At 47.7% G+C, this 27,725-nt stretch overlaps 9 protein-coding genes across 9 annotated transcripts; 4 read left to right on the top strand and 5 right to left on the bottom strand.

Annotated features, from left to right (window-relative positions):
• Positions 1 to 817: 817 nt before the first annotated feature.
• Positions 818 to 2,803, top strand: N7511_006677 (uncharacterized protein; the record flags this gene model as incomplete). Its single annotated transcript, XM_057129054.1, has 4 exons — positions 818 to 1,546; positions 1,598 to 2,201; positions 2,252 to 2,332; positions 2,382 to 2,803. The coding sequence occupies 4 exons, from the start codon at positions 818 to 820 to the stop codon at positions 2,801 to 2,803; spliced, it is 1,836 nt and encodes a 611-aa protein (XP_056983610.1).
• A 909-nt stretch (positions 2,804 to 3,712) lies between these two features.
• Positions 3,713 to 5,347, bottom strand: N7511_006676 (acyltransferase family protein; the record flags this gene model as incomplete). Its single annotated transcript, XM_057129053.1, has 1 exon — positions 3,713 to 5,347. One exon carries the CDS (start codon positions 5,345 to 5,347, stop codon positions 3,713 to 3,715), a length of 1,635 nt encoding a protein of 544 aa, XP_056983609.1.
• A 2,073-nt stretch (positions 5,348 to 7,420) lies between these two features.
• On the bottom strand, positions 7,421 to 8,038 carry N7511_006675 (uncharacterized protein; the record flags this gene model as incomplete). Its single annotated transcript, XM_057129052.1, has 2 exons — positions 7,421 to 7,637; positions 7,836 to 8,038. 2 exons carry the CDS (start codon positions 8,036 to 8,038, stop codon positions 7,421 to 7,423), a joined length of 420 nt encoding a protein of 139 aa, XP_056983608.1.
• Positions 8,039 to 8,741: 703 nt separating this feature from the next.
• N7511_006674 (uncharacterized protein) lies at positions 8,742 to 9,892 on the bottom strand (the record flags this gene model as incomplete). Its single annotated transcript, XM_057129051.1, has 5 exons — positions 8,742 to 8,853; positions 8,929 to 9,246; positions 9,380 to 9,516; positions 9,565 to 9,704; positions 9,769 to 9,892. Coding segments are annotated over 5 exons (831 nt in total), but the record flags the coding sequence as incomplete, so codon positions are not given.
• A 1,033-nt stretch (positions 9,893 to 10,925) lies between these two features.
• On the top strand, positions 10,926 to 14,137 carry N7511_006673 (fungal specific transcription factor domain-containing protein; the record flags this gene model as incomplete). The annotated part of the gene is made up of 4 exons (XM_057129050.1): positions 10,926 to 11,430; positions 12,054 to 12,257; positions 12,310 to 14,004; positions 14,073 to 14,137. The coding sequence occupies 4 exons, from the start codon at positions 10,926 to 10,928 to the stop codon at positions 14,135 to 14,137; spliced, it is 2,469 nt and encodes an 822-aa protein (XP_056983606.1).
• A 2,680-nt stretch (positions 14,138 to 16,817) lies between these two features.
• On the top strand, positions 16,818 to 18,868 carry N7511_006672 (Zn(II)2Cys6 transcription factor; the record flags this gene model as incomplete). The annotated part of the gene is made up of 3 exons (XM_057129049.1): positions 16,818 to 17,217; positions 17,276 to 17,781; positions 17,840 to 18,868. 3 exons carry the CDS (start codon positions 16,818 to 16,820, stop codon positions 18,866 to 18,868), a joined length of 1,935 nt encoding a protein of 644 aa, XP_056983605.1.
• Positions 18,869 to 19,446: 578 nt separating this feature from the next.
• Positions 19,447 to 19,926, bottom strand: N7511_006671 (nuclear transport factor 2 family protein; the record flags this gene model as incomplete). Its single annotated transcript, XM_057129048.1, has 1 exon — positions 19,447 to 19,926. The coding sequence occupies one exon, from the start codon at positions 19,924 to 19,926 to the stop codon at positions 19,447 to 19,449; it is 480 nt and encodes a 159-aa protein (XP_056983604.1).
• Positions 19,927 to 20,944: 1,018 nt separating this feature from the next.
• N7511_006670 (P-loop containing nucleoside triphosphate hydrolase protein) lies at positions 20,945 to 25,186 on the bottom strand (the record flags this gene model as incomplete). The annotated part of the gene is made up of 2 exons (XM_057129047.1): positions 20,945 to 22,333; positions 22,400 to 25,186. 2 exons carry the CDS (start codon positions 25,184 to 25,186, stop codon positions 20,945 to 20,947), a joined length of 4,176 nt encoding a protein of 1,391 aa, XP_056983603.1.
• Positions 25,187 to 26,598: 1,412 nt separating this feature from the next.
• On the top strand, positions 26,599 to 27,178 carry N7511_006669 (Aminoglycoside phosphotransferase; the record flags this gene model as incomplete). The annotated part of the gene is made up of 2 exons (XM_057129046.1): positions 26,599 to 26,929; positions 27,078 to 27,178. The coding sequence occupies 2 exons, from the start codon at positions 26,599 to 26,601 to the stop codon at positions 27,176 to 27,178; spliced, it is 432 nt and encodes a 143-aa protein (XP_056983602.1).
• Positions 27,179 to 27,725: the final 547 nt, after the last annotated feature.

Raw genomic sequence — 27,725 nt, 5'->3', positions numbered from 1 at the left:
GCAGAAGTTGCAGAAGCTGCAACCATCTTGAATTCGATAGGCCACCTTAAAAAGAGATCTTGTCAATGAAGAGAGGGCTAAGTTGTCCAAACAGCTATATCACTGCCAAATTTGGCATCTCGCAAACGAAGAGCTGAAACTATTTGCAAACACAGTAGGACAGGGTCGGGTACAATATGCTGGAAAATTAAAGGTATATGTACCTTATCTGCCCAAATCCCATATATTCACTTCAATGGTTAAATTGATTCATAAAATCACACATACCCGTGGGACGGTACACAATGATAGAGCCCTGGAGCTACAATAATAGTGCTTTTTATACTTCCTCGCTCACACGAAGTGACATGCATAGCTTTGTTTCAAGCAAAAAGATAGTTTTTGCCTTTTTTCTTATTCCTTCAATTCTGTAGCTTACGAAATTAAAAGGAAGCCACCTTGCGTCTTGTTCGCAAGCCTGGGGCGTCTATTGTTTCCGCTCCAAAGGTAATGAGCTCTTTGTCGCAGTAGCCCCTTGTTCGTTGGCTACAGCAGACCATTCCGGCCATCAGCTCAAAAGACACGTGCCGCAAACAATCCACCCACCGCCTGGTGGCATGACTCAGCTGTTTCTGGCAGAATATAGCGCACGGGCCTTTTGGGCGGATGGCGGTAATGGCCTGCCGTAGTTGACCCAAACATATCGTCTCTCTACGCCGATCAATGTTGCACTGCAATCCAATCCGAGCCGATACCTCACATCTCGAGGTGGAGCTCATCCGTGAGCCCAAGATCCATCGCACCTTTCCCTGCATATCCACCTTCGCCCATTCACATCATGGCCAACCCGACCCAGCCTTATGACTCGCATCGGCGGTCAACCGTCTTCAGTCGCCAGCCCGAGGAGCTTCACATCCCGTCGACCGCGCTAAGCAATCCCAACCTGGCACGTCAATCCTCCTCGCAAGATTACCCAGCGCCCGACGGTGGTGCCCGACTTCCCGCAATCAATGTCCAATCAACCCCGCAGTATGGAGGTGATGGAAATCACAGCAGCACTGCGCTCCCTGGAGCCTTGCAGCCAGGACACCAGAACCGTCCAGCGGCAGTATCGATAAACACCGCCCCGTCGGTCGTCCCTACTATGCCTCACTCCTCGACACAGCCGAACCACCGCGCAAGCATGATCAACTCACATGGACATTCGCAATCTAGTCCCGCTGGATTTGAGCAGTCCGTGTACAAACAACATGGTATTTCAGAGAGCTCCAAGTACCCCTCCTCCCCTGGAGGGTTTCCGCCTCATACCCCGCAAGGCTCGAAGTACTCCCCTCTCGGTCTGGCCGACATTAGATCTCCTGGTGAGCACCTCTTGAGTGAGGCGCTCATGAACCCTGGAATTTCATCGGTACCTTACAATGGAGATAATCAAGTGCCAACCAACAGCAACTATGTCGCACCGTGGCCCATTTACGCGGTGGATTGGTGCAAGTGGCCAATTACCGGAAACTCAGGCTTTGGTGGAAAATTAGCTCTTGGGAGCTATCTAGAAGACAACCACAATTACGTTTGTGCAGTCTGCCCGTGCAGGAATGGCGTGACGCTAACCAATTGATAGATCCAAATCATCGATTCCCACTGGACGCAACCAGACCCAGACACCCCAGACGCCGCTGCTGGAGAGATCAAATTGGAATACGTCAAAACGGCAGAGGCGACTCACTCCTACCCCGTCACTCGCATTTTGTGGGAACCGCCGTCATCACAGAAGCAATCAACTGATCTGCTCGCCACATCAGGAGACCATCTCCGTCTATGGTCTCTGCCAAATTCGCAGCCCCTACAAAGCTCGAACTCGATTACTCGCCCCTCGAGCCAGCGGGAGGCCGCCACATCAAAGCTCTCTCCATTGGCATTGCTGTCAAACTCAAAGTCCCCTGAACACACGGCTCCCATTACATCCCTCGACTGGAATACCATCTCCCCCAGTCTGATCATCACTTCCAGTATTGATACAACTTGTACCATCTGGGATATCCCAACATTGACCGCCAAGACCCAGTTGATCGCTCACGACAAGGAGGTCTATGACGTTCGATTCTGCGCTAATAGTGTCGATGTCTTCGTCAGCTGTGGTGCAGATGGAAGTGTGCGCATGTTCGATTTGCGAAGCCTCGAGCATAGTACCATCATCTACGAGCCAACTGATAAAAACGAGAAGCGTAAGTATTCGTCCAAAACACTCAATGTTCTTTACTGACGGCGCATTCAGCAGCTGTAACCCCTGGTAACTCTAGCCCTCCCGGCCAATCGCAAAATGGCCTGTACCCGCCGCCTCTTCTGAGAATCGCTGGTAAGTACCAAACACAATCTATAATCCGTTCCCAGCTTACACAGTCCAGCCTCCCCCCACGATGCCCACCTCCTGGCAACATTCTCCCAAGACTCAAGCGTCGTCCGAGTCCTCGACGTCCGCCAACCTGGCCAAGCTCTTCTAGAATTGAAGGGCCACTCCGCAGCCCTAAACTGCGTGGAATGGTCTCCAAGCCGCCGCGGTATCCTAGCATCTGGCGGTGATGACAGCATGGTCCTCCTCTGGGACTTAATCAACCAGCACAACGCCGCGCCTGTGCCCTCACCAACCCCTCACACACCCGGCGCCCCAACCACAACATCAGAGCGCGGCCCCGCCGCCGTCTGGCAAAGCGAATACGAAGTCTCCAACATAAGCTGGTCACCCCAAGGCGGACCAAACCACACCGGCCTCCCACGTGAATGGCTAGGTATCTGTGGTGGACGCGGCATCACCGGCGTTGCTTTATAAGCATCACCTCATATGGGATCGAACATTGAAAAAAGGGGAGAAGCGAGGAGCGGGAATGGGAGGTTGATATTGAAATTCCATGCAATCGTATTTGTGCTTCCAACAATCTGCTTTTCTGCATTAGATCTGTTTCTTACACTCATCTCTTGTTTCTGACGTTGGTTGTGTGCTGTGTTGCTATTCGCTCTGCGATTTCTTACTGCGTGGGCTTATGGTATCTAGCCTCCTTGATACTCACTCTTATTTTGCTTCCTTGGTTGTCACACTCTTGTCACATTTGCTCTGTTTACTTTCCTTTGATTTCTCGCTATTGTTTGTACCCCTGCCTCCCCCCTGTTCTGCATAGGTCAAGCGACAACATGTTTGTGTGTGACTTTGTTTATTTTTATTTTTTGATTGGGTTTTCATGGTGACCATACTACTGACTTGTTTTGGCACGAGTAAATGAATGAATGAATTACACATTGGATTTTACTCATGTTCCAGTTTCTGGGTTGTTTTTCCCAGGCTGAGTCGCGGTGTAGCAGCATAAAGTTAGTTGACTTCAGATTGGCCATAGCTTCATCCATTAAACATCGTAACAGACTGGCCAAAACAAGATTTAGTCCCTTGGATTCAAGTCATATCGCTAGGGCAGGATATCCAGAGAAGTAGTATATCAGGAACAGCCGTGCGTTTAAGGGGTATTGTGGATTCTCCATCTCGGCTGACACAAAAACGAGTGAATGATTTGGATATAGTCATAGAGTTTTCATTCAATCGGATGTCTAGGATATAGATGAGAGGCTTGAACCCCCATGAAGAAAAACAACAAAGCTCGCCCAGCAAGCAGGTATCACGGTATAGAAAAAATGAAGAGGCAATTTCCCCCGCTAAAAATCAAACAATCTATCAAACAATCTAGGGCATCTATTCCCTCCGGGGTAAAGATAAAGTCCCAGGTCCATGGGAAGGACCTTTGGAAATGACACGATCTTCCAGCAAACGAGCAAACTTGACACTAGGAATATCAACAAGACGCCAGAAGATATCGCCCATCCAGATAGCGATAGGCAGGCAAATGAGCCAGCCGATGAGGAAACCGAAACAGTACTGGAAGTTTGTTTCCTTGCCAGTATAATGCCAGATATTGGGCATGATCGCGTAGCCCAGACAGTGGAGAATGGGACCGTGAACGACGTAGAACGCAAAGGAGATTTTGCCCAGGTATTGGGAGAAGGGGGTTGTGAATAGTTTTTGAATATCCGGGGAGTGATTGATAGAGAAGACGATGAGGACTGCACCGATTGTTTGACTGAAACGGTGTGGTTCTGGGTATGTCTTTGGAGTGACATGCCATAGCCATCCGTAGAAGGGGGTCCATTTGAAGCCGATGTTGGGGCAGGAGCCGAAGTATAGACCGACTACGAAGAGTGAGATCCACAGCCAGCGCCGGGAGACATTGATAGTCACTTTACTGCCAGTGTTTAAGCGGATGGTGGTTTTCTCGTCTTCTGTTGTGGTCCGCTTTGGTTGTTCCCAGATTCCGTTGATGAGATCTACCTCGGCCATCAGCATGCCAGAAAGGAAGAGAACGATTTCCCAGCGGCCATAGCGCACGCAGAACCAGGTCAGAGCGGAGACAACCGTCATGCGCACGGGTGCCACCAAGCGTGATGTCCCCAGGATAACAATGAAAAGGATGAGCGAGGAGCGAAACTCAAGGGGGATTGTCCAGAGGTGGGGATTGTAGTAGTTGTAGAAGAGGTTGTAGTCGAATGGGTTCATTAATGTTGCCAATGTAAACCACAAATCATCGCTTTGCTTTGTGAATGATTTATACATAATCGGGTGCTGCTCATTGGTGCCGAGAATAGTGTGGCCCTCCTTGATGACACCCTGGGAGTAATTATACAGACCGAGACGGACAGCCACAAAGACGCATAGGATTCCAGCTATCGCGGGGATGTAGAGTCGGAATGCTCGACGGAAAGTTCCCGATGCTAGCGTCGTGAATGTTTGATCAAAGGACCTGTTTCGGATTGTTTTCAGAGGTTTGTACGAGAGGACGTAGCCGGAGAGGACAAAGAAAATGGCCACCATGATGTGACCCGAGATCAACATATGCAGAATGGGAAGCTGATGAATCGCAAAGTTCTCTCCACCAAATCCCCATCCTATTGCAACCTTCCATGTGTATGTGAAGAGGAAATGGAAATTAAAGACCAACAGACAGGCCCAGCCGCGCAGACCGTCCAGAGCGGCTATCGCATGGAGTTTCGCAGGTTGCGGCGCCTCACCTCCAACCCAATGCTGAAGGAAGCTCGGAGTCAACGCGACTGCCAACTTGTGCCATGCGTTTTCCAAAGAAGCTACCCAGTCGTCCTGCGACATGCTCGGTGCCAGTTTCTCGGGGTGTGCAAGGATGTTTGACGGATGAAATTGAGAAAAGCCATTCCAGCGCGACGGAACTCCTGTATTGTTGGAAATGGTCGCCGACTCCAGGTCTTTCAAGGGAATATCGGAGGCCGAAGTCCTGGCCCGGACCTCGGGGTGGGATGCCATTGCCTTATGTGCAAATCGATCGTAGAAAATGTCCGATGCGGCGAAAGCCTCCAATTGCACGCACTAGAAAGCCGAAGGAAACATTGAGACCACTAGTCTGGTGTACTGGCCTAAGCGACAGAATGGGAATCGGTGGTTGTCCTCGAAACCGGGGTTTGATGCAGTTGGATCGTGTGGTAGGCGTTGGATACGGGACGGTGGAAACTTCAGCGGAGAGAATTTCTGAGCGTTTGATTATATCAAGTTGAATGTCCAAAGGGTGAAGAGTGAAGAAAGAAGAAAGCCGGAGATTAAGGGGAGTACGTCAGGCATGAGGCAGAACCCGCCGATCGGTCGCCGTTTTCGTCATGTTTGGTCTCGGAGTAAGTTAACGGTCGCTCTTTGGCCTTCATATAATCACGGGCAGTCTTCATTTACCAGCTAGCAAAATAGATCTGTGGTCATCCACTGCTATGTACATATCCGATATAAGCTATACACCTATTGACGTGTGAAATTTTCACTTCCATCGTGTTTACACATATTTGTTGATTTTGATATTACTTTGGCTTCTATCTTTCACCCTTATATTATTATGGAAGCAGGACAAATTTTTGCTGGTAGGTCTCTCTTCAGCTTTTCCATAATCCCAACACGTAAATAAAATTAGAACCAATTTGCATGGCTTCGTTTATCTAATTAGACATTCACTAGTCGTTCACTACGTCAATACTTAAAGACCGCTTAAGAGTTCAAGTTATTGAAGTGTCGAACTACGTGACATTTGTAATTAGTGCCTCAGCCTCGGAGACATCAAGATCCTGTCGGCCATAACTTACGAATATTGTATAGCACCGGATCTATAGATGATCCGATTTCATCGATTATGTAGCTAGATCAGAACCATCCATGGATAAATTGAGAGAAGAAGGGGTGATAGCAATACAAAGTCATCAAGATCATCGATTGGTCAAGGACAGTACGGTAATAAACAGATACTTCATTCCAAATGAAGGATAAAAACCAGATTGCGACTGTAAACAAGGAACAATGCCATTCATTTCTTGATTCTTGATTTATAATTATGCTCCTTGTATAGCATCAGATTATCTATAGTAGGCGTTATCTGCCTATCATTTCTACCTAACCTATTGTTTGGATTTATTGCTATTTATCGACCTATCTACTCGACTAGACTGCTATCGCGCCGTCCCTATTTTATATTAGCGTCCCCAGGAAAGCTTATAATCGCAAGGTGTCTAATAACTAGAAGAGTATACGGTAGCAGGAAAGTAGCGATAGTATTCAACCCTAAGAAGCTGAGAGACTACGCTAGTCTCCGGGTTGAGGTAGGTAAGCGAGATAGAATCTGATAATAGCGTATAGAATAATGATGGTATTGTAATAATGGGTAGACTAAACGCTGATTCCTAGAATTAGCGTGATGAGTGCTATTTATGTGTATGACATAACTAATGTATAGAAACTGGGTTAGTTGGAGAAATATGGTAAGGTCTCGCGACTTGCATTCAGGGGTGCAAAGATTTCTCTGTTGGTTCCGGTTCGTTAGAAAGATACAGCGCTTCTATGTGGTGCCCTAGACGCTCAACGAGTAATATAGAGGACTTGACGTTAATTATATATTGTGTGAACAGGAAAGATGTGCGAAAATGGCATCAATTCATGATGACGTGGCCATCAAACCGTTCCTAGGTATGAAAGGTGACCTCGAGCAGCACAGGAAATTCAATTTAATTAAAATATCTCGTAGAAGGCTACTTACAAACTTCATTATTTTCCGGTTGCTTGAGTCTTCTGCTCTTCGGGGAGAATATTGCAGTTCACGGTCAATAACCCATGGTAGCTGCATCGATGGATTTCCTTTCTGCTCTCCCATGTCTCGAGGTATCCCCTCGATGGCAGCATTCACAAACAGCTTTTGAGAACCCCAGTTCAGTGGACGAGCAACCCTATAACAGTAGCTAGTAGCAAAAAACTTCAAAGATGCACCGTCGCCACTCAAGTTTTGCCTGACTCCGTGTTTGATATCCGAGAGCTTCGCTATAGGACAAGACTGTCCACTATCAATATCCGTTAGGTGAGAAGGTACAGCGGTAGTTCTGTCCCGTCACGTAACGAGTTTCGCACCCCACTCTCCATGAATGTGAAGCAATGCATCCGTGGTGGTGATTGAGCACGAGCGAGAGCGCGAAAGAGGTCAGGGCAGCCTGCCCGTTCACCAGAGTGAGTGTAGTCCATAATTCCCCTTGGCGGCTCATGTGTCATCACAACATCCACGGTGTTGATACCACTGCCATCGTCAATCAAAAAGTCATGGCCTTAGTCAGGGTGGTACTGAAAACCCCAATCTCTAAGTGAAGGTATGTATGGACTGGCATAAATAGTCAGCAAAGCGCCATTCTATAAATGGAAATAGTGTACGCCTTCGTCGAGAAAGGTAATCCCTGTGTCTTTAAACAATCTCCTAGCCTTCCCGTCAGAGCCATACACTCTTTCAACGCGCTCACTCTCTGGTGACTGGGCCTCTGCAACCTTTTTGTCAAACACTGGTACGTCCATGGTGAAGTCGTGGTTTCCGGTTATGTCAAGCTTTAAAGGTGTTTTGATGGCCTGGAGCAAACGGATTGGCGCTTTGTATTTGGAGTTGAAATTGAGTGGTGAGATCTCCGCAGTGAATAGCAACGTTTGCATGTTGCTTCGCGGACGGAATGAAACTGGGTAAACTGTCGATTCCATGGGTGTCCGAGCTTGTCAGGAAGCGTTTCCTGATGTTTGCTGTGCTAGTCGCATCACTCTCTGTCATTTCGGCGGTGTGTTTTTTCACTCAGATATTCCTCGAAGTTGAAAATGGAGACAAGTTGAGTGCAAAGAAAATCAGTGAGGGTACTGATCGGACAAGGAACTTCTGCAGTGAAAGCGCTAGCCACTAGAGGCGCCGTTCAATGCAACCGTCGACCGTTTGGGTAAGAGGGTTTAGACCGAAGACTAATAATAATCATTCTATACACCGCCGGTCCCCAACGGGTAAGCTGTCTGAACGGGGAAATACTGTTTATTATAGGGGTACTAACAAAGATATGGCAGAGCTTGAAAGGTGAAAGATGCAGCTCTCCCGCATTAACTTTTTCTTGCATATACTAGACTACAACCGTTTGAGAAGTAAATCTGCTTCCCACAAAAGAATCTACAACTAAGATGATCTAGTTATCGGTCTAAGAATGTAGGCAAAGAGAAGGTTCGGACCCAGAATTTAAGGCCGGTCGGGGCCACTTCGGAGCACCTATTTGAGGCAATAGCGTCTGTCGTTTGATCCACTGGTCATATGCAAATTGTGTCACTCGCTTGTGAAATACGTTATTGCATAATATAACTTGATTTTCAGCTTAAGCTAGCATTATGCGATTATGGGGAGTATGTTCATATCCACGAAGTCGTCCAACACTCTAAGAATAGACTCGCAGGTATCGACATAGCCAAAAAATCCTAGCGTTTGAGCCTTGTCCCTGCTGTCAAAAATCACAAGTATGAACGAGTCAGCGAACTTGAACCAGTGAGAGTACGAAGAGTGGAGAGAATCTCACCTGAAATTTGAGGGATAAGGGGTAATCAAGGCGAAATCCGTGAAGCCAAAGACTTTCTCGACATCGTCAATTCCACTCCAATTCACACCATACGTAGCCTCGATCTCCTTCCATGCTTCTTGAATCTCAGCTTGCTTTGCCCACTCTGTCAGAGAGAAGGCGAATCGCAAAGTTTCCGGATCTCCGTAGCCACGGGGTAGAGGATTTTGTTGTGTATTTATCTCTCTCCATTGGGTGTTGGGGTCTGTTGCCGACCCGTTCCATGGAATGCCATAGTGATCTGCTAGCATGGGCCAAAAGAGGCTCCAGGTGAATGGGCTAGAGTCACAGGTGTTGAAGCTTTGATTCCTCACCCCGGGTGTAAGGTGACCATGCAGATAGATAGAAATTCATTCGCGCAGTGGACATCTCTACGGGACTATGACACGCAGAGATGTAACCAGGGAAATACAAGGATTTGAGAAGATACTTTTGGAATGATGCATAAATCCCTAATGACAAACACAGATTTATCACGGGGGTTGTCGCCGTACCCACAATGTAGGATGGGCGGGTGGTAATCCGCCCACTACCGTGCTCTTTGCTGAACTCAATCAGGAGATCTTGATCGTATTAGAAATTTGGTTCTAGAGTCACTCGGGGCAAGCTTTCCACCTGGGAATTTGCCGTTTGGCCCAAGTGAAGCCCACAATATTTGGCACCGAGCCGGAGTACAACAATTTGGGGGATGATCTTGTTCATGGCTAGGGCACCCAAGAAGTTGGCTAACAATGCTTCTGTAGACCGAATTGAATCGAATAGTCACCCTTGCCCGTCAGAGGAATAAGGATTTGCGCCTACTGTTCACTTTGACCATCTCCGCAGTGCTCCAGATTCCACCTCCTTCCCTTGACTGAGGCTGAATATAGGCAAAGAAGAACACGTGTGTCGCGTTGACATTGCTTTTGCACAATGTCTCAGCAATTCTGTCAACTGATCCAAGAAGATCTGCTTAGATATGCGACACTTGCTCTGGTAGTGCAATGGGAGGCGCTTGTCGAGAGATAGTGTATATCCTCTTGGAGCGTCTGGGTGACTCAGAGATTAGTTTTATCTGTGTTCGATTCAGCTTCAATTCAAGCTGGAAGTGACAAGAGGAGCAGCAAGAGATGACACAGACCATGGATATTCCCGAAATTCCGTTTCCTCCCACCACGATTGCCGTATTACCTGTGTCACTGTCTGAGAACACTGGAAGACGTAGATAGAATCGATTTTGATTCGTAGTTCGCTCATATCTGGGACTCTGGGACTGATGCTCGGAGCGTGAAACTATGTCAAAGATTTCCGAAGTTGAACTGGGCGTTCTATTTCTGCGAGGATGGCGAATGTAAAATCAAGGACACTGATTAATGATATAACAATGATGAAAATTGAGTAGGAGACAAGAGCAACTGAAAACGACTGAAAACGGACTCAAAACTTGGGAAACCAGCCACTTGGGCAGGTAGATACATACCACCATGGGAATTACGGTTTTACTAATTTCAATGGCACATTGATGTCAGATTATTCACATTGTATTCGCCGCTGGTGAAATCACCGCATAGCTGACAAAAGCATGTGCCAACTCTGTATTGATTGGTCTTTGACTTCATACAAACCACCGGTGGCAGCAGCCGGTGGCAACTCAAAGGAAACAACGAGATCGCATGACGTTGGAAATTCGGGGGGCTAGGGTGGAGTTGATCCGAGACCAATACTTCAATTTTGGGCTTTGATTCCATATGGGAAAGGGTATTGTGAAGTCCACCTCGCGTTTCTCCGCGAACATACTCCGTAGATCGTTGGGAACCTCTATAATAGGCCACCATCAATACCCACCGGCAATGGACGCGATCGCAATCACCATGCTGTTTTGTGAAGAGCGATGTAATTTGGTACTTAACCCCCTACCATCTTCGCCTCCTGTTCACATAGGCAACATCCCTTTCTATTCTATCTCATTTTTTCACAAGATGGTTCACCATCTCGACGTTAACTGCTACACAATATGGGTCGTCATCTACGTCGCAATTGGTACGGTTTCTAGTGCCTATGGCCTTGCCATCATTGGTTCGACTGTTGGACAGCCCAACTTCCACATATACTTCAACCTTCCATCTGAGGGTGAGTCTGGCTATGCCCATACCACCAACATGATTGGCGCCCTTAATGGTGTCAATTCCGCCGGTGCGATCATTGGATGCATCTTCCAGGCATGGGCTGGCGACTATTTTGGCCGCCGGTGGGCAATGCAAACAGGATTGATCATTCTCATTATTGGTGGTGCGCTATGTGCCGGATCCGTAGATATGGGTATGTTTATATTTGCCCGATCGGTGGCAGGCATTGGATCTGGGATCCTGGCTTGTATTGTTCCAACTTACCAGTCAGAGATTGCCACGGCTGAATCTCGAGGAGCTATGGTTGCCACAACTGGTATCATGTACGCAGTTGGATATACCCTCGCGGCGTGGCTTGGTTATGCCTGTTATCACATGAAGACAGATGACCCTATGGTCTGCTTTTCCTGGAGATTTCCACTCGCCGTTCAGGTTCTTTTCTTGATCATTGTCCTCGTGGGAAGTCCTTTTGTTCCCGAATCCCCCCGCTGGCTCTCCAACAGGGGCACCGTGATCAAGCATTATTCATTATCACTCGTCTTCATAAAGATCCTGTCAATGCAGAGCATGAGTTGTTCCTTATGGAAAAACAGCTGGATTAAATCACCTCTAGCTCATTTTGTTTTTAGCAGAAAATTTCGACCACTCAGAAGGCAGGAAATGTGTTTTTTTTTCCAAGGTAGTGAGAGGTAGACTAATTAGCATGTCCCGCTTACTGTCGAACCACGCGCTTGGCCCGATCGCACCCCCAGACTTTCTTTTCCCCCGTTTTCGCTATGCAGTCTTTTGCTGGCATAGTATCGCACATTTCTTTCCCTCATTTTCCTGTACCATGCAAGGTGACATCCCGCCAGCCTCAAGGAAACGCACGCCCAAGGCATGCGATCGGTGCCACCGGCAAAAATTGAAGGTACAGAACCGTAACCGCCGGCGGGAAATCTTAGTCTCAGTTGCGCTCGCGCTTATTAACTGCCTGAACAGTGCGATACTGGTCGACCATGTACACTGTGCACCCGCGCCGGCCGCAAATGCGAGACGACCGTTCAACGAGCTCCACGGCGTCGCCCAGGGATACGGCACCAGGAGCACGTAGCCATCAACCCAAGTCCGAGGGCTCTCGTGTGCCCGTCTCCACAAAGTTCGATCTCACCAGCATCGAACACAACATCCGCGAAAAGGCAGCAGGTGCATCCCAACACGTCTACAATTGATTTTGCAAGGCGTATTTTTAATGAAGAGGACGCTGGCCGTATTCTAACTGGGGCATCCCTTCCCGGCGACATAGGTGCTGACAATGCAGGCGACCAGGTGTGGCGTCTCCAAGTAATCGACTCACCTCCAGTACCAGTAATGAATGTGCTGATTGACGCGTTCTTCCAACGGATGCAATGGTTTATTCTGGTCTTTGTTGAGCCCTCGTTCAGGGCAACGGCCGAGAGGATCATCGGCCACCAAGAATGGCGCCGAGAAGATCTTGGCTCGTGCATGGCCGCCCTGGTTGTCGCAGCAATCGGACTACAGTCAGCCCTTCCCGATGCGGACTGGCCCGGTCATGCTATATTGCGAGCACATAATATCGATGCAAACAATATGCTCAAAGGGCTTATTGCAGAGATCCGGCTGCATCTATTGGACACTCTGGAGGATTGCCAGATCGAGGCCGTTCAGATTCCAATTCTACTGTCCTGTTATTATGTCTTTCATAATTCCCCTGGTCTAGCCTGGACAGTTGTTGGAATGGCTGTTAGAGCTGCATCTGCCCTCGACATACAGAACACTTCCAGCAGTGATCCGATTATGGAAGAGACCAGATCTCGGTGCTGGAATCACCTAATTGTGTCCGACACATTCACTTCTATGGTCTATGGACGATCGGTGTCCATTGATCACGCGCAAGTCCATCCATTGACGGTCGTGAACGATCTCATGATTGATCCCTGGGTGCTGAATCACTGCCCTGTGGCCCCGCATGACCAGACAATCGGGAGGGATGTCTTTCATGTGATGAAAGCAGAGGTCTATGGCATCGTGCATGATACTCTTGTCAGATTTCGCCAGCTCCGCCTCGGACCTAGGATTAGTGATGGAGACCTGGAGACCATTGCTCAGATAGTCAGGGAATCGGACGAGAACCTAAGGCAATGGCGCCATAGAGTTCCTCGAATATTTGATTTCGATTTTTGGATCAGTGGTGGCTGGGAAAAAATCTGCCAAAACCTCCAGGCAGCTTCTGAGGCAGTGAAAGAGCAGGCAGAGACAGTCTTTCTCCAGGCTGCCATACTACAACTAACATATGACTCCGCACTTATCCAAATCCATCGTTCCTTACTAGAGCGAAGAAGTCGCACCATTTATAAACCTGTCGCCGATGCCATACACCGCTCACTGGTGGAAGCCACTGCAGCCGCTCTTCGAATTTCACAAATTCCAGTGGACAAATTTCAGCGTCACTTTGGGGCATCCTTTGTCTCCATGCAGCAATTTACGGCTGGCGTCATACTTTGCATTCAACCGACATTTTCACCATTTTCGCCAGCTGCCTTAGAAGCGAAGACCGGTGTCATGAAAATAATTCGCGCCAGTCGAGCCGTTGGCTATCGGAATCGAATCGCCAAACATACGGAACAATTGTTGACCGAGTTGTTAAAAGTTACAAATCAACGCGAATTGTCTCGTGCTCTAGGTAATGGTACAGAGGCGACTGTTTCTAAGGATACGACTGTCAACTGGCCAACGACGCCCACCACCCGCCAGGCTCCAATGGCTGGCGTAGGACCGCACCAAGGTGAAATGCAAGCGTCTGCCTCCGAGTCGTTGCTCTTTGACATTGCCGGAGCTTCAGACGATCCAAGCGAAATTGATTACGCGATCAATTTTCCTTCGGCATATATTTTCGAGGATCTGGACAATACATTTGGTGCATTTGGGGAATGTAAGCGCTCGTGTCTCATCGATTGTCGTGTGATCTTTATATCTAACATCTTCGATCTTTGCAATAAGTCATGTTCAACATGGCACCTGATGGCCAGAATAGCATCTGGAATTGGGGGCGAACTTTCCCATAAGTCCCACCGGCACCATATCTTTGCAATATGACCGTGTAAATCAAGGGCCAATGACGCGTTCATATGTTGACTAATTTGGCTATAATTGGCCAATGCGCGGCCTGACATGATACATCGTATCTATATCTCCCCAACAATTTTGGAAAGAATCCCTGGCTTAGCGAGGACCAGATCATCCACTTCGGGGTCGGAATATAGCATGGAACCTTATTTTACCATCACAATATCGTCAGTCCTAGCTGAAGGTAGCCGGTGGCAATGCCACCGGCATCGTTGTGAGCACAGATTGCTGCTGTGGGGGATGTACGGGTTGCCATCTTCCCCATAAACAACTACAATACCTCAACACAGCGGGGGAATTTACCCAGAAAGCTTAGCGATCCTTCAAATTTCCCCGCAATGGAAGCACGTGCTTCTGAGTCGCAGTCAGTGGAGCCAGTTACGAAAGAACGACGAACTCGCCGGGTTACCAAGCGAGCTGTACAAACCTGTTTGGAACATGGAAGCTCAAAGCTGCGATGTCAATTGATTGAAGGTTCCACAGCGTGTTCCCGGTGTGTAAGGAAAATATTGACTTGCACTTTTCTTCCGACCAAAAGACGGTAAGCTAAGTGTGCGCGACTTGATTCAACAGGGCGCTAAATTCTTAGGCACCCTAGGAAAAGACTGCGGACGGATTTCGTTACTCATGCGGCTTCGTCTTTGGGATCAGCTGTATCTCCTTGCGAGAGACGTGACAGTATTGATAATTTATCTGATTCTTGCTCAATTGCAGAAAAAGGGTCGGAAGAGAATGGTGATCAACATAACCCTCATTGCAGTTCTGTGATGATGTTAATCTCTGTCAACAACTAGATCGTCCCTTGCGGTCCATGCTTATGGAAACCCTTTCAATCGCAAAAACCATGCGAAACATACGATGACAGGCCCTAACGTCCTCCAAACACATCCCTTGGACCACCTGCTCTCGGTTGTCGATGACCTTGAACCATCATCGCATTATTATTCAAGCGGCGGACAAGAAGTCCGAAACTTTGAACAGGCCACGACCTTCCGGGTCGGTCTTTTGCACCTTGAAGAAGACGACTTCAAATCTTTGCTGATGAAGGGGGCCTTGGACTTCCTACCATGCGGACTTCAAAGCTAACTGTTCAGAGCGTATGTGAAATACGTCCACCCCCTTCTACCGGTCTTGGATACCAACGAACTTTTGACAAATATACTTGCCGAAGATGAGACTCAATTTGCAAGTCCCTTATTGTATCAGTCTATTATGCTCGCAGGCAGTGCCTTCGTCGAAAATCAATATGTCAAAGAGGCCGGTTATTCGAGCTGAAATGGTCTGCGGCAGACCCTCTCCCAACGGGCCAAGGTGAGCGATCGTTCATAACATATTTGGCCTGGTCGGATACAGAATAACGTTTGAATAATCAAGTTCCTTTACGAGTTCGAGACCGAAACTTGCCCATACATCGAAAACCCAGCGTTGCTGTCGATGACACAGTGGCACGAAGACAGCATGCGTCCGAAGAATCCGCTTTATTGGCTCAACGTTGCATGTTCCACACCCGAGCGTATTTCTCTAAATGAAGACCTGGAGCTAGGCTAATTGACCAAGAAAACCCGAACATGTCGGTGCTTGTACGTGCGCGATCGGATCCTTTCTGTTGGGTTTAAATCCCGACCACGAGGGCCAGACAACACTCTATGGGTGTCTTTATTGAGATTCGCAAATACTCAACCTGAGCCGTATCATCCGTTGGTCGCTCTTGCTCTGGGAGAGGAGACTGCTTCCTTCTTAGCTAGAGATATCCAAGAGCAAATCACCGCCCTCTTTATCGAAGAAGTCAAGCTGGCCCATTGCATCGACTTCATCTTGATATATTTGTATGACAAGGATTGGGTGATTTCATCATCGGGCTGCAATTGTTCCCTTGCCCCTAAACGGCGATTGTCATCAAATGTGCTGTGGGAATGTATACGATTGTTGGAAGATTGGAAGGGAGGGCTCCCATCTGATGTCCAATATTATCCCTCGTCAAATCCTCTGCACGCATGTGGTTCCTCCTCGGAAGCAACTTTATCTGTTCCTCGTGTCTACCTTTATCTCCTCTGCCTGAGTGCTTCTTGTCTACTTTGCCAGACGGGCACCGAAACCCGAAGACAAAATTCAGAAAGTAGGGGGTATGCGATATCCTTAGGCAAGGACACCCTTCAAGAGCTTCATGATGTCGATTTGCTTGCCTTTCTCCCAGATACCTCTATCACAGTTCTGGTTATATTCTTGGAGACAACCAAAACGAATGAAAACCCGAGCGATCAGTAAGCAACCAAAATACTAGGTTCACGCGGTCTAAGCAAGTCAACTTGAAAACTTGGAAGCTGATGTAATTGTACTTATGCTCGGATATAGTCAGCCAATAATAGTCTCTAATCTTAGTCTTAGACTGCCGGTGGCTGGTATTAGTAATTATACACTCGAGCCGCCCTGAACTCGGTGGATCATGATTCATGCATGCATCGAGTCTAGTTAAAGAGAGAAAGTTCCCCTCTTGTGGCCCCTGGGTTGATGAATGCGAAATTTGACGGACCAATTGCTCAGAACGCGGCCACGGACCTAGGCAGAATTGGTACCTCAGAAGACGCGACGCACTCCCGGCTACATTGCATCCCGGTAGCCATGGATGAACATCAAGCCCAAGAAATATTGCCCCGAATCGGGATTCCAAATCGGGTGACGAAATTGCGTATCCCCCGTGCCTGCGAGCAGTGTCGCAGCCGGAAGATCAAATGCAACGGAGAACAACCTTGCAAGCCATGTTGGAAGCAACACCAGTCATGCATATACCGAACGGGTGGCATTCGGGATCGTAAGAAGATGCCTAAAAAACAATCAACATCAAATATCCGGCCGAAGTCTCTGACACAGCATGCGGCAATCGGCAATCGTACACCGCGTGATCAATCAAGAGCTTCTCACGTCAATTTGACGAACGATCTCGGGTTGCAGAGACAGCAGCAGGAGCTCAGAGCGGGTATCGGAATCTCCAATCCAAAGACAGGGGCATTCCAATTCTTTGGTCAGATAACTTAACCCTCAACTTGATGGATGTGACATTAATGAGGTAGTAAATTTAGGTCCATCATCACACTTTTGTTTGATCCAAAGGATCTATCATCGGATTCGTAGGAGCACTCAAGATACCTTATTGTCTGAGAAGAATCATCCGGCTCCTAACGAGTTGGAAAAATGGGGGCTAGAGCGGCTGCTGTTTTCTGTTGATGGCGAGAATGACCCGCTATCACGCAAAATCCCCGAGGCGTTCATGGCGCGGACCACCGGTGATATGCTATTGAGTGCTTATTTCAAGATAATGCACCCCCAGATCCCCGTCCTTGTCCATTCAGAGATAATGCAGATCTGGAACGCGCTGTGGCAATCACCTTCATCAAATCGAAATCTCAGGGGGAAGGAGCTTGTATACATGGCTCTTGCCATTGGAGCCCGCGTCTTGAATACATCGCGCCGAGGAGACACTGCCTGGATTGATGACTGGGCGGATTACTTTTGCAGTCGAGCAAATGAATCATCGATGATCCTACAGGAGGCTAGCCTCAAGGGCACACACTTCATGCTTCTCAAGGTACGAGCATAATCCCACATCGAGTTCTTTTTGGACACCCACTCATCACAAGTGATAGGCAATGTACGCACTACAAGTCATGAGACCCAATGATGCGTATCTTTTCCTCGGCTATGCCACACGGGCACTCTTCGCACTCGGTATGAACCGGTGCCAAGTGACGGATGGCCGGAATTTGAGTATGCACCGGTTGCGGCTAACGTTTTGGACCATATTGGCCAACGAGAGCATATCAGCCCTCTTCATGGGTCGGCCATCTGCTCTCTCTATGGATCATATTGATACCCCCCTTCCACAAGATCTGCAGGCCCTCGACTTCATCACAGAAATTGGGGACCTAGAACATTCTAGACCTTCCACAGAATGTGCATGGGTGAGAGCTATGGCAGAAATTGGAAAGGTTGCGCACAAGATTTCTACAGTCATTTACTCTCCCGCGAGCATCAACTCAATACTGAGATTAATGAAGACGGAAGAAGTCATTGCAGAATGTGACACCGGACTTCAAAACTCAGTCCAGTCACTGCCATATTATCTTCAATTCTATGACAATACGTTGAAAGTTGGAGATGATTGGCAAGAAGTTCAGCGAATTAACCTGGGCCTTAATTACTACATGGTGCGAATGCTTCTCTATCGTCCAGCCATGGTCTCAGCAAATTTGTTAGATTCCAGATCATCATTGGAAGGCAACGAAATTCCTATGACTGACACCCAAGCTTACATCAATGCGTCGACATCTGCGGCGAAAAGCCTCATTGATTTAGCCCACAATGTTTACTTCAAACGATTTCCTGATATTCGAATTGATGGCGCAATGGCTTCCTTTCTGGTATCGGCATGCACTACATTACTTTGCGATGTGCTGCATCCCGGAATTGATTCGCACCGCGCAAAATTAACATTTGCAGCCGTAGAAAGAGGCATTGAGTGCCTGGATGAAATTGATCATGTCGGTCCGACAACCGGCAAGGCAATCAGCATGGACATTCTGAAAGTTGCGCGAGATACCTGGATGTCTGCCGAGGCACCTACCAGTCTAGAGTCAGAATTGCTCCAGTCAATCCCTCAGTTACAGTGCGTCTAAGAGTTTGGCTTGTATGAGAAGTCGAAATTAACGAAACTAACTCATTCAGTAGATTAGCGATCAACAAAGCCCCTGCAAATTTAGCAGCAACTCAGGGTTCATCCGCGCCCATCCAAGCTTCCCCACCTATGAACTCTCTGGGTCTAGATGGTGTTTTCACAAGCCCCCAGGAAATGGATCCCATGATGAGCGCCCCCGAGGTGAATTATTTGGCTCATTGGCTGGAGAATGGGTTCGATATGAATACTGTTCCTGGAAATCTATTTTGAAATCACCACGTCAAAAAATCATGCCATAGTGTATATGAAACGCAAGCCATAGTAATCGGTTCAATAAAAATGTTGACGAGGTAATGTCACCCAGTTCAGCTTCACCCAACATCGCCAGCACATCTTCTCTTTCATGCATTCCTGCATATCCACGAATAGGTAGTATACTATGAATTCATCGATTACGATTACAACGACCTCTTGTCCACTCTTCCCTGTATATGCCCACCACAAATCGATTCTGGCAGAATAAAGATCTGATATGATAACCAAAAATTTCATGAAAGCAAGGGCTTGACCCTTGACTCTTTATTTAGCGGTAAAGTGACCAGTGGTATCAACACCCTGAGACCAGTTCTTGCGCAGATTGTGGCGCGCGACCTTCCACCCAGCAGCAGTTCTGCGGAAGGAGAATTTATAGGGACCACCGAAAGCATAGTTGACCTCGGGCTTCGAGAGATCCGGCGTAGCATAGAAAGACAGATAAGCGGATCCAGTTGCCTCATCCGAACCATCAACCTCAAACTGCAAGTTGGTTAAGTTGTGCTGAAGACCTTGGAAGGCGCCCTCGACCGAGGTAATTTTCTCGATCTGCTCGCGACCCTTGATCTGGCCCCACTCTTCGAATTCCATGACTCCATCTTCGGTGTACATGTTGGCGAATGCCTTGAAGTCGCGATTATCGACAACGTTGCAGTAACGGTTCATCAATGTCCAGAGTGCATCCTTGTCTTCGAGGATACGTAGCCGCTGGAGTAGGGACTGTACAAGTGGCTCGTTGGAGGTCATTGTGATCAGTAAAACTCGAAGTTCTAAGGTTGCAAGAATCGTAGTCAGCAAATATCACTCTTTTGTGAAGGCAAGGAGGGGGGTTATTACGTCGTTTTTGACGTTGTAGTGGGAGCTGTCGGATGGATACACTGGACAAGGCTGCAGGTTTTTAAAGGTACGAACGGTTGTGCCAAGACCCCCGATCCGAGCCGAATGATGATGCATATTGAAGCAGTGATTGGTAACAAAAGAAAAGTCTTTCGAACTATGGTGAAGTTCCCAAAAGCTAAACTATGGCTCGGCCGCATCCGGCTCGGATGCGGGACATATGGATATACGCAGCCAATAAGGGAACGCAAAATAGCCGGCGGCCAGGGCAAATATGGGTCCGATCTACGCCACCGGCTCGATATATGCGTCTGGTCATGGCTTTGGGAGATCGGTCGAAAGCTCGTCCGATTCGAAGGGTTATTGAACCGCGGAGACATATTGGATCGTAAAGGGGTATGCTACATCCGAGGATTGTGAAAGCAAATCTTCGCGTCTATGGAGCTCTCTAGTTTTGGCAAAGAATGGAGCCTGAGAGTCGGTCTACATGCGATTGTAGTAGAACTAAGCTCCCTACGCTGGTGGTACATCGTTATGATATGCCAGAACTCGGGAAGCATTTCAAATGTGTCGGCGAAGTAGGACATAAGATTGTGTTGGAGAATACTGACAATATCGGACATTGTGCGGAAATCAGGGAGAGGAACGTAGGTAGGCTCAAAACCGCACGAAATATGAAGGATACGCAAGAAAGAATTTTGCACATCTTGGATCTAGATTTTAGTTTGGGCAATCATGAATACACAATGTATACGCAGATCAAGTATAAAATGACAATGGAAATGAAATATATAATAGGAAGAAATCGTAGAAACGGGAAAACAACAAAGAAAAAAAAGAGAACAGGCAGCGGAGAAAGAAAGGCTGGTGGGGTGGCATTTCTCGCCAGGAACGCGGCGAATAACTCGTCTCGAGATGAGTGGCCCATCTAACGTCTCCATTGTCGCATTTTGACCCTTGTAATCCAAGTGACGAAGAATACCAGAGTGATGGTAGTGAGGCAGAACCCTAGGAAAACTGCAAGATCTCTCCAACGCTCGGAGTAAAAGAAGTCTAAAGTGCTGGAGTAATCATCTCCGACCGAGTAACTACAATAGCCACACAATGTAGTGGCATTCGGTTTGATCAGGTATCCAGGGTTCTGATTCATATAGCTCGCCGTGTATTCATAGCAAGTCTGACCAGTGGGAGGGTCATAAGTTGCCAGATCACTCTCCGCACAGTGTGCCTTCACATCATGTAGCACGCTGGAAACAGTGGCTCCAAAGAAGTAGCGCATTGGATCGGCCCAGAACAACCACGGACGGTAGAAATCATTCAATGCGGAGTGTGGCACAGGGATGCCTGAGAACATCATAAGGACAACCCAGGACAACGAGTTGGCGTATCCGGCCATTGTTGCATTTGGGAACAAGGCGGCCATCAAGTGACAGAAACCGGTTGCAAATACAGATAACAGGAGGTACATGAAATACACGAATCCAGCAATAGCGGGTGTGTTTGTAAACCCCATTGTCCAGTAGGAGCAAAGGAAAATGACTGTGTAGTTGACGAGATTCCAGGGAATTTCCACAACTGTTAGTGCAATAAGGAGAGCCTTCCAGTCATAGATGCCATTACGCTCTCGCGCCTCGAAAATAGCCCATTTCTCGAACCAGACAGCTTGAATGTCCGCGGCGACCGCAGGTATAATCCAAACAATGAGAAGGATACCGAGCATATGATTCTCCAGGCCTTGGATATCACATCCTAGTTTGAAGAATGTGAAAGAGATGAAAAGTTCGAAGAAGATACTTTTGAACAATTTGCTGAAATTGTAAAGACCGTTTCTCCAGACCGCAGTCCAGTGTCGCTTGGTGACGGCAATGGTCTGGTGCCAGAGGGAAAGCGCAAATTGCTGGTCCTTGTCAACCGAAGTTTGTCGTATCCAGGAAGCTGATTCTTCGTTCAGACGCGAGATTCGGTCGAGAATCACCTGACGCTCAAGTGAATCATTCCAGGTTTGCACCCAATCATGGCCGCCATTTTCAGGCTTAACAGCGACCGTAGAAATGATGAATTCAGCTGGGTTGTCGGTTTTACCCATGATCGCACCATTCTTGGCAAAATAATCACGAACATGTTGCGCGTTTTCACCAGTCTCACCAAAGTACACAGTCTTACCGCCGGATGCCAGCAGAAGAACGTGGTCGAACATTTCAAAGAGCATACCGGAGGGTTGATGGATTGTGCAGACAATTGGAATACCCTCTGCAGCAATTTTGCGAAGGAAGAACACAATGGAGAAAGCCGCTTGGCTGTCGAGTCCAGAGGTAGGCTATAGCGATTGTCAGTCTGGGAACAGCAATTGCATTTTGTCTCATGGGGCGAATTGGATACTGACCTCATCCAAGAATAACAAAGCAGAAGGTTTTGCGGCCAATTCCACTCCAATCGTCACTCTCTTTCGTTCCTCTACGTTCAGATGACCATCGCCAGCCTCTCCAACCAAGGCATCCGCGATCGTTCCCAATTCCAATAAGGAGATGACATGTTCCACGTATGCCAATTTCTCGGATTCTGGTGTCTGGGCAGATTGGCGCAGGTGGGCGGAGAATTGAAGAGCCTCTCGCACTGTTGTTGAACATTCGTGGACATCCTGTTGCATACAGAATCCACAGGATCGTGCAAATGACGGCTCGAGTTCAGAGCCGTTCAGAAGGATGCGTCCTTCGACAGTGCCTTGATACTTCCTCTGGGATAGGATGTCAAGAAGAGTGGTTTTACCGGCACCCGATGCTCCCATCAAAGCAGTCAATTGGCCAGGCTTCACGTAGCCATAGACATCATCCAGCAATTGTTTCTGCTGACTGGCGACAGGAACGAAATAGTTCACTCCACAAAAAGTGAAATTGACGGGGTTCTCTTTTGATTCACTGAGCTCCTTGTCAGAGGGTGAGGCAAGACTATTGTTGACTGTCGAGGAAGTTGAATCATCAAATGCAGGCTGAGGCTGGGAGACAGGTTGCTTTTCAGGATCCGAGTACGGGGTTTCCACGATTCTCCCAAGTGCAATCTTGGCGCCACGCTTAAAGACAGGCCCGCTTGAACTGCCGTTGTCCTTGGTCAGGATTGTAAGCCCAATGGCGGCCAAAAGAGTGTAAAGAAACCACATCACAAGGTTAATACCGAAGTTCCGCCATAAGTGAGCTCTTGAAAAAGCATAGATGTCTTCCAAATAGACCGATCCTGCAACGTCTGCGGAGCCGATCTTTGAACCGGCCATGGGGCAGCCCTGGTAGCGAATATCACCGTAGCTAGGACCCGATGGGACAAGCTGAGACTCCGTACAATGAAGCGTGATAGCGTAAAACTCGTTACCCATCAACGCTTCCAAGGCGTAGGGTGTAGGAGCAATCCGACGAATCCAAGAACCCCAGGGATGCATTGTTGGCACAGGAGGAGCATAACCCGAGTATAAAGATGCAACTGGCATCGCACTTCCAGCAAGAAGAAGAGCAAAATTTAATGTAGGTGACCATGCACCCAGCATTCGGAATAGACTTGACACGGCTGAATAATGAACAAACACAATGAGGACAAATATAAAGAACTGCGAGGCAGTCTGTGTCAACCCTACCAGGAAGTAATAACAACAGGCAAAAAGAAGAGATTGGATAAGTGCCAACGGCATATCAGCCAGTGTCTGTGTAACGACGTAGGCGATTGGGTGAATCATGCCCATCTTGTGCTGCTTTAGAAGAATGGACCGCGAATTGACGGTCTTGACAAGTTCTGTCATTGCGTTCAAAAAGAAGTAGACGATAGAGAAGAAAAGAGCACCACCTCGCTCAAAAGATCCGGTGGCAGTTTTGGGAGCATCGTAGTATGCCGAACCCGTGATGACTGAATTCACGACGCATAGAGCGAGAATCGTAAAGAAAGTATTCCGGTCACCCCAAAACAGTTGGTAGTATCGCCTAGTTGACACCATGACCTGCTTCCAAATGGAATTGGTCGCTTGAAAGTTTGTGGGCGTGTATTTCGATCGGACGTTCTGCAAATCATCACGCAGGGCGATCTCCCGCGTGGAGTCTCCCCCGATTGTTTGGTAATAGGATGTGATATCATCCTGGAGTTGCTTGAAATGGCGGCTCTCGCGAAACTTTGCAGCGAGAGAGTCTTTGTTGAGATACAGTGGGCCATCATAATCTTCCCGAATTTGCCTCTCGGTTGGGGAGGTCACGGCCGTAATGAAATCTGGCGTTGTCTGTCGGTCTGGGCAGTAGAAGCCCAGGTCGATGAAGTACTGTTTCGCTTCTTCTATCCGTCCACAGAAGATCATACGTCCATCGTACAACAGGAGTGTGCGGTCAAAGCACTCATGAAACATCGATTCCGAGGCTTGGTATATGGTGACGATATTGGCCATTCCGGTTTCCTGAGAGATGGCCTTCAGAAGACGCAGGTATTTGAAAGCGGAAGAACTGTCCAGCCCTCGGATGGGGTTATCCCAGCATGAGACAGCTGAGTTGACTGTCAAGGCCTCGGCCAGGGACACACGCTTGCGTTCTCCACCAGAGACTCCACGGATGAATGAATCGCCCACAATTGTGCCCTTAACATGAAGCATGTCAAGCGATGAGAGCAATCTCTCAATCAAGTCTTCAGAAAATTCACGATCACTTGTGGTATTTTCCGTCGCCGGCTTCCGCAACCGTAGGGCGAAGTCGAGGGTATCATGAACGGATAATGTTGGAAAATGGATATCGTCCTCAGAGTTATAAACAACCTCCGACTTGAGCGATCCGGTCATTTGGGCGGCAGGAATAGTGGCGTATTGAAGCTTTCCACCAACCTCCTTGAAAGATTCTCGGTCATTGGCGATAACCTTGAGCGTTGTGGTGCATCCGGATCCTGGTCGACCTAGGACAAGCATCGTTTCTCCAGGGAAGATAACTCCAGTAATATCGTCAATGATGACGGTTGATGTGGCATTGGATTGGCGTCCCAACACGTGAAAGATCATGGAAACCGGGGTGTAAATAACAGTTTTGAGAAGCTCCAGTAGGTCGAAAACGGTTCGCTGTTTGTTACCCTCACTCTTCACAGTAATATTCTCGAAAACAACCCCAATCCCGCGGCCATTAGGCCGGTAGACGGGTAGATTGGACTTGGTGTCCTTTGACATCTTGTCTTAATATCTTTATCAGTTGCAATCCTTTTCACAACTCGGTTTGTCACAGCACACACCAGATATAAGCTTAAAGGCACCTGATATGAAAGATTTTCATGTCATCCAGATCGATCTTATAGAGGCATTTATAAGTTGCTGGAGGAAGCGGCCCTGGGGTTCAGCTTATTTATACTTGGACTTAACAGATGACATTGCATATCCGAAAGACGAGGATTTCGCCCCTTTCTGATTTTCCAATGTCGAAGGAAAAATTAGGGCCGACATTGCTTGTATCCTCATTGTATCCGAGCTCGGCACGGATGTTTTGAATATTGGGGTGATCCGGTTGGCTGATGGCTTCCGAGCTCCGCGAGAAACGTTACGGAACCAGATCTCAACGTTGGCGGGAAATAGTCAAATATGAAATCTTCATTTTATTCTGATCCACTAGAGCAGGAACAACTTAAGCCGCATTAGGCACAGAGCCTACAAGGCTTAGTACTTGGCTCATTGAACGTCACAAGCGTCACACGTACGCACCAGTACTCATTCAAGTCTTATAATTTCCTTTCGACACTATTTGAGATCGAACTCCCTATTAAGGCTTGATTCTTGGTTTGCGATTTCTAATCGAACATTCTATCACCTCTAGGGTTGGTTGATCTCTATCTAGCATCTCCAGGACGGCGCTGCAGAGTACTACGGGCCATAGCGAAGTTAGGCGCTACGTCGTGCATAGTGCTAATAGTGACCATTTTGAATAGCCTGCATAGCTAGTAGAAGCTCACCCTCTTGTTGAATAATTTCTCGATAAAGCGGTTAATCAGCTATTGTTTGGCTGCCCAGGTGCCTCCAAGGCTGACTAGACCGGGCCTTTGTGAAGGTCCACCTACCACACCACATACGAGATTTATTTTGGACTGATGAAAATTTGGCCCAGAAGCCCAATGGTCCTACGAGCCTGAAATTGGCGCCGTAGAGCAAACAATTCAATCGCAGCGTCCGTCAAATACAACTCAAGTCAGGTTTCTTGCCAAGGGCGCCTTCAACAAGATTCATCATGTCTAGCTCGATGATGAAACGCTTATTATGCGCGTTTTTCTTCCTTTCGACCCCGTTTGTAAACTAGAAGTGAAGTGGCCACGGTGGATTGAATTCGCTACGTGACAGATATTCAACGCCTAAGATCATCAGTTATAATGCTACTCGCGACAGTGAGACTGGGTTCAAATGGATCCTCTCGCCGACATATGGCAATGTCTGTCCATGGCGGCAAAGTCAGACTTGGTCAAGAAATTCGCAGGATTTCCATATCCTTGTGGAGAAATCAGTGAAAGAGAATCGGGAGCATTTACTCACCATCAGTGACGGCTGACGACAAAACTTCAGCTGGGCAGCGCATAGTGAGTGACAGTCCGGAATACCTGATGAACGCCGTCCCAGAGACAGGACAAACTGTGTCCCTGGGACTTTTCTACGGATCTCATGCCCGTCAGAATGTGAAACGGGGCCCATTTTTCTCTAGTCGAGACTGGATAGAGGCTCGGCTTGCCTTTGCGAAGAATGACTGCCAGGAAATACTGGCGAAGTATCCCGCAGGTGATGACCTTGATAGCGATGCTGAGGATGAATTGGAAACTACTACACAGACGCTAGAACTTATTAAAAAGCTGGAAAATGTTTTCCCACGTGTTTTCCCTCCCGGTGAATATGTCCTGGAGCCAAGCATGGTCTTCTATGATGACCTCTCACAGCATAGTATATTAGTGAGTGAGTAAGGTGAGTTGACGAGTGTATTAGATTGAGAGTGCGTTCCAACACTACCATTATGGAAGGCCTGCTTTTATCCTACATTTCTGTATGGGTGTTATCGAGGTACAAAGCTAAATATCGGAAAGCACGATAGAGGGAATCCTCCTGGTAGTGCAATATTTCGACAGCGGGATTGTCCGTCACATAATTGAGAAGTGGGTTGAAGATGTCACTGGCGGCAATCAATTGAACTAAACCCCCCAAAGCTTACGTGATAGCATTGGGTGTTCAGTTGGGGGATCTGATCAATGCGGCTGAGCCCTCAGATCTGTTGAACATGATGAAACCGGGTAATGAGAGCCTCTGAGAGCTCAAACATGATTTCATTCGGCTATAAGGGAAGCCGAGTCCTCACATTTAGGTGTACAATTATTGGGAGCTGGACCGGACGTATTCAGCGAACACTTTGGGCAGACTTCGTTTTGCCGAAAGCATTATCCCAATAGTAGGCTCATCTGACACAACTTGAGGAGAAAACTATGCTCAAAACCAATGTTGGCATGTGCAATAGAACTTAAGAGAACTGCTTGTTACCGGTGACCATGAATGTTCCTTTGGATTAAGAAAAGGATTGAAGATACGTCAGAGAAAAATCCGACTGGCTAGAGATGGGTTCACCTCCATTAATAATAGGGTTGACGTGAGAGATTGATTCTTGAACACGAATATGTGCATGTGTTGCTTTTTGCAGCAATGTGTTATTGCTAGAATTCAAATATATACGTACGTCGAGCAATGATGG

This window comes from Penicillium nucicola, assembly GCF_028828085.1.
Source record: "Penicillium nucicola strain IBT 29836 chromosome Unknown utg000006l, whole genome shotgun sequence".
NCBI classification, from domain to species: domain Eukaryota; kingdom Fungi; phylum Ascomycota; class Eurotiomycetes; order Eurotiales; family Aspergillaceae; genus Penicillium; species Penicillium nucicola.
Note: the sequence above shows the minus strand (reverse complement) of the source record. Positions and strands in the feature narration are given on the sequence as shown.